The following is a 4413-nucleotide window of genomic DNA, read 5'->3' on the forward strand; positions in this document are numbered from 1 at the left end:
ATGAACAGACCTGATGTGGAGTGCCAACAAGAATGGCTTCAGTCTTGGAGCTGTTTAACTGAAGGAAGTTGTGCTTCCTCCAGGCATGTGGTTATTGTGGATGATGGCAGAGGTGGTTGGGTTTGCTCTGATGTAGAGCTGTGTATCATCAGCATAGCAATGGAACGATATTCCATGCCGGCTGATGACACGACCAAGGGGGGACATGTATATGGTGAAAAGGGTGGGGCCGAGGATTGATCCTTGGGGGACACCGCAGGTCACAGTGTGTTTTTGATTTTGCCGCTCCCAAGGTGACGTGCTCAGTCCTCCCGGTGAGATAGGAGGTGAACCAGTTTAGGGCAGAGTCAGAGAGTCCAATTGTAGAACGAAGACGATGGAGTAGAATGTCATGGTCGACGGTGTCAATCAGAGGGTGAAAAGAGGTGCTGCAGCACATTATGAGAAAAATAAAGAGCTTTTTGAACATTAAAGCATGGAGACATGTCCCAGTAGAGACACTAAATACTGATATGACCCTGAAGATGAGCAGAAGAGGGCCCATTTAAAGCAGTGGCATCTTAAGCTGTGAACACATGTATGTAGCTCTTCAATAAAATTGAATCAAATCTAGTAACTGGACTATTAAATATAACTGGATCTGTGAGCTCTTAGTGAGTACATACAACATGCCGGTGTGATTTAAAACAGAGCAGAAGTAAAAGTGTTTCCCGTGTGCAGAGACCTGATGTTCAACCAGCTGTACGACCGGCTGCTGGAAAACTCCGTTTCTAAGGGAGTCTTCCTGGAGGCCCTCGAGTCGTACATCGTTGCCGACCGCCTGGGTCACCTCACCACACCCATCATGAGGGACCTCCTGGCCCATTACCATGGCAACGGTATGATGGACAGCCTGGAGAGATGCATTGTCCATCTGGATGTGACCAGCCTGGACATACAGCAGGTGTGTGTTTGTGTATATATATTCAGTAAGGACATAATGGGGAATAAAAAATGCCCTACACAGCCATCAGCAGCTGCCATTAAACCAATCTGTGATGAGTTGCAAAAAACTGCTGGTTTATTCTTTCATTTCCACTCGTATCATTTTCAATACGTCTTCTGGGTTTGTGTTTCTGTGTGTTTGTAGGTGGTTCAAGTGTGTTGGGAGAACCAGCTCTATGATGCAATGCTCTACGTCTTCAACAGCGGAATGAATGACTACATAACCCCTATGGAGGTAAGTACTCCACCAGAAGGTAGATCCTTCAGGTCACAGTTAATGCAAATGTTTTCAAAGGATGTCTCTGAATCCATAGGATGAGTCTGATTTCAGTTGGACTTAAATGGCAATTTGTAAACAAAGTATAATCTAGTTTCTCTTCTCGACCTATTCTTGCTGAGGTAAGCTGTTTGGGGCCCTTAGTCCAGGTTCCAATATTAGATTTGTAAAGTATTGGTCATATCAAGACATTTCAAAACTAGTTGAATGTTTGAAATATAGAGGTCAGGTCAGATGGGCCGCTGTTGATACAAAATATATAGAGGTCAATGCAGATAAATATACCCCGTGAGGGTGTCTTTGAAAACAATAGGTACACAATCACAGCTCCTCTGTTTCTGTTTGATTGGTGGAAAAGTAAATATTCAGTTTGTGTAAAGAAGAAATCAGTTTATGGTCATCTGTATTCCTTGTCAGCAAATGAATCCTTTTATTGTAACTTTAAATCAGGTCTTGAGCAATGACTGATTAAATATTACATCTTCAAATACCCCTCTATGTTGTCAACTTCTTGTTTGTGTTTCAGAAACTTTTTGCAGTGATTGGCCCACCACTTACAGAGGGGAGGGGCCTCACAGGTAAGGCTGTAAACCACACATCCCAGAGTTCATTGCACCAATTATTTGAAGAATCTCCATAGTTTTTATTATACTTCTTTGCATTTTTTCTTTTTGCACAGATGAGGAAGTGGTGATGGGAAACAAACTGTTGGTGTATATCAGGTATGTTAATGCCTCCGTTTATCAGACTCTGCTATACATTATAGCCAAGATTTGCCTACAGCTGCTACCACATGGTCACTGTCAAGAGGAGTCACACATTTAATGTGATTATGAGAGGTGTCACTAAACTCTAGAGGTGCTAATAACATGCATAATATGGGCAATACTGTAGGGATTTGGCTTGTGAACCTGAGGTTAATGCTCTAATTATAGGGTGAACATGAAAGACATAAAAGGGGAAGAGTGTACGGTATACAGGGGTTCTACTCCTTTATAAACACAATACAATGTATGTACTGCACACATATATCATGAAGCATGCACTGTGTTAAAATCCTAAACACTGTTAATACACACTGTATATAAAAATGTGTGTGTTTGTAGCTGCTGTCTTGCAGGCAGGGCGTATCCACTAGGAGACATCCCTGAAGACCTGGTGGTTCAAGTCAAGAACCAGGTATGTCGTTTGTGTGTGTATGATTTTACTTGATTTCCACATACTTTTAGATGGCCCGTCACTTTTAGAAAGGCTTTTTATTCATTAATTGGCTCCATGTGTCTCATTTGTTAAGTCGATGAGCTATCCTGGTGTTTATAGACTGCTGATCAGGTTACTATTGTCAACACAAACACACCTTTTTATATTCTTGTGTGCTAATGATGGTTTGTGTGTTTGTGTGTTTTCTGTGTCAGGTGTTTGAGTTTCTTATCCGTCGGCATTCAGGCGACTCGTTAGAAAAGGAGGAGCTCTTTCCTTTTATACGTACTCTCCTCCACTTTGATACCCGGGAGTTCCTCAATGTCCTCGCAATGGTGAGGTTCCTTCACATCGTATTAACCGTTGTCATGCTGATAAATGTATGTTTAGCATGTTGATTGGGAACTGATAACTTCCCAGCTAGAAATGTTTGGTTCTAAAAACATTCTGAGAATGTTACAGTCATTGTTCTAGGAAGGTTTTCAGCGGGAAGTTTTTGTTTGGTTCCCAGAACGTTCGTCTGAAAGGTAGGATAACATTCTCTAAAAACATTCTTAAAATGTTTGGTGATAACATTGTTAGGAAATTTTATGCCCTCCTATTCTTAAAAACCGTTTTCAGCGTGTGTTGTTGTGTTACCCAGAATGTTTCTTCTGAAAGGTAGGATAACTTTTTGTTCTTTTCTAAAAACATTCTAATATTTGTGGTGATAACCTCTTATTAAATGTTTTTGAAACACCCCCCATGTTAGATATTTTATGCCTACTGTATATGTTCCTGTCCCAGGAAGCTTTTATTTTGTGTTCCCGGAAGTGTTCTTTTCTGAAAGGTGTTTTTTTTTTGATAACGTGTCTCTAATAACATTCTTAAAATGTTTTTGTAACAGTAGAAACATTATGCCCTACTGTTCTTAAAACATTTTTCAGATGCAAGTAGATTTTTTATTGTTGCCAGAATGTTATTATTTTAGAGGAAGGATAACATGGTTTATGTTAAAGAAATTATGAAATGTTCCTACGCGGGGTAACCATTTACTTAAAATATGTTTACCATTATTTGAACATAAAGACATAATATTCCTGTAATTGTTCAACTCAAAATTTCCTGGGTAAGTTAGACCCTCCAGAAAAACCGGGCAAAAACCTTGATTATGCGGGCTAAATTCCTTGATTATGGGGCTAAAATCCTGATTATGCGATTAAACATGCGGGGTTTTATGGGATTTTATGCGGTGAAATTGCGGGAAGTTAGTAAATATACGGAAAGTTGCTAAGATTATGCGGGGGAAAAGAATAAACAATTTTTTTAAATAAATTTTTTGGGGGGCTGTTCTTATTTATTCTCTCTCACATCACAACCTGCACTAACGTTAAACCCTTTACTTATTCAATTAAACACAATCAATGTTTTATTTATTGTTAAAAGCAATTGGGCTATTTTAATCTCAAACCACACACCACCCCCCCCCCCCACACACCACACACACTTCTCGCCCCCATCTTTTCATTTACTCGTTCGTTATCTGACCCTTAAATCTTGTAGGCTACTCACTTCGTTTTTTTTTGTTCCTTTTTGTAGGCCCTCCAAAGGGTTTGAGCGTGACCTCGTGAACGTGATTGAATCTTCTTTCCCAGCAGCAGAAAGCATTTCGAATGGTGAATGAATCAAGTGGGTCGCCACCGTCATTTTCTCTTATGCTGCAACACACAGTTGCACGGCATAATAGTTTTCCCCCACTTTTGCGTCTTTTAGGTAGAAATGTTCGTTGTAAATGAGCTCTACTACAGTGTTGTTTACATTCTGTGATGCGCGAGCTGATGACGTCACGTCAAGACGAGTTAACTTTTTTCTTTCTCAACTTTGTGTGGAAAAATGCATGGATTATTGTGGCCTTATTGATAAATATGCGCTTTTTTTAAATCTGCGCCAATTGCTGATTATGCGTAACAGAT

General features: G+C 40.0%; 1 protein-coding gene across 1 annotated transcript; it reads left to right on the forward strand.

Annotated features, from left to right (window-relative positions):
• Positions 1–282: 282 nt before the first annotated feature.
• LOC104950129 (vacuolar protein sorting-associated protein 8 homolog) lies at positions 283–4124 on the forward strand. Its single transcript, XM_010776609.1, has 8 exons — positions 283–943; positions 1130–1219; positions 1788–1839; positions 1941–1983; positions 2368–2440; positions 2677–2796; positions 3105–3121; positions 4040–4124. The coding sequence occupies exons 1-8, from the start codon at positions 728–730 to the stop codon at positions 4122–4124; spliced, it is 696 nt and encodes a 231-aa protein (XP_010774911.1). The 5' UTR covers positions 283–727.
• The last annotated feature ends 289 nt before the right edge of the window (positions 4125–4413 follow it).

The sequence above is a fragment of the Notothenia coriiceps genome, unplaced genomic scaffold (assembly GCF_000735185.1).
Source record: "Notothenia coriiceps isolate Sejong01 unplaced genomic scaffold, NC01 NC01_scaffold00000339, whole genome shotgun sequence".
NCBI lineage: Eukaryota > Metazoa > Chordata > Actinopteri > Perciformes > Nototheniidae > Notothenia > Notothenia coriiceps.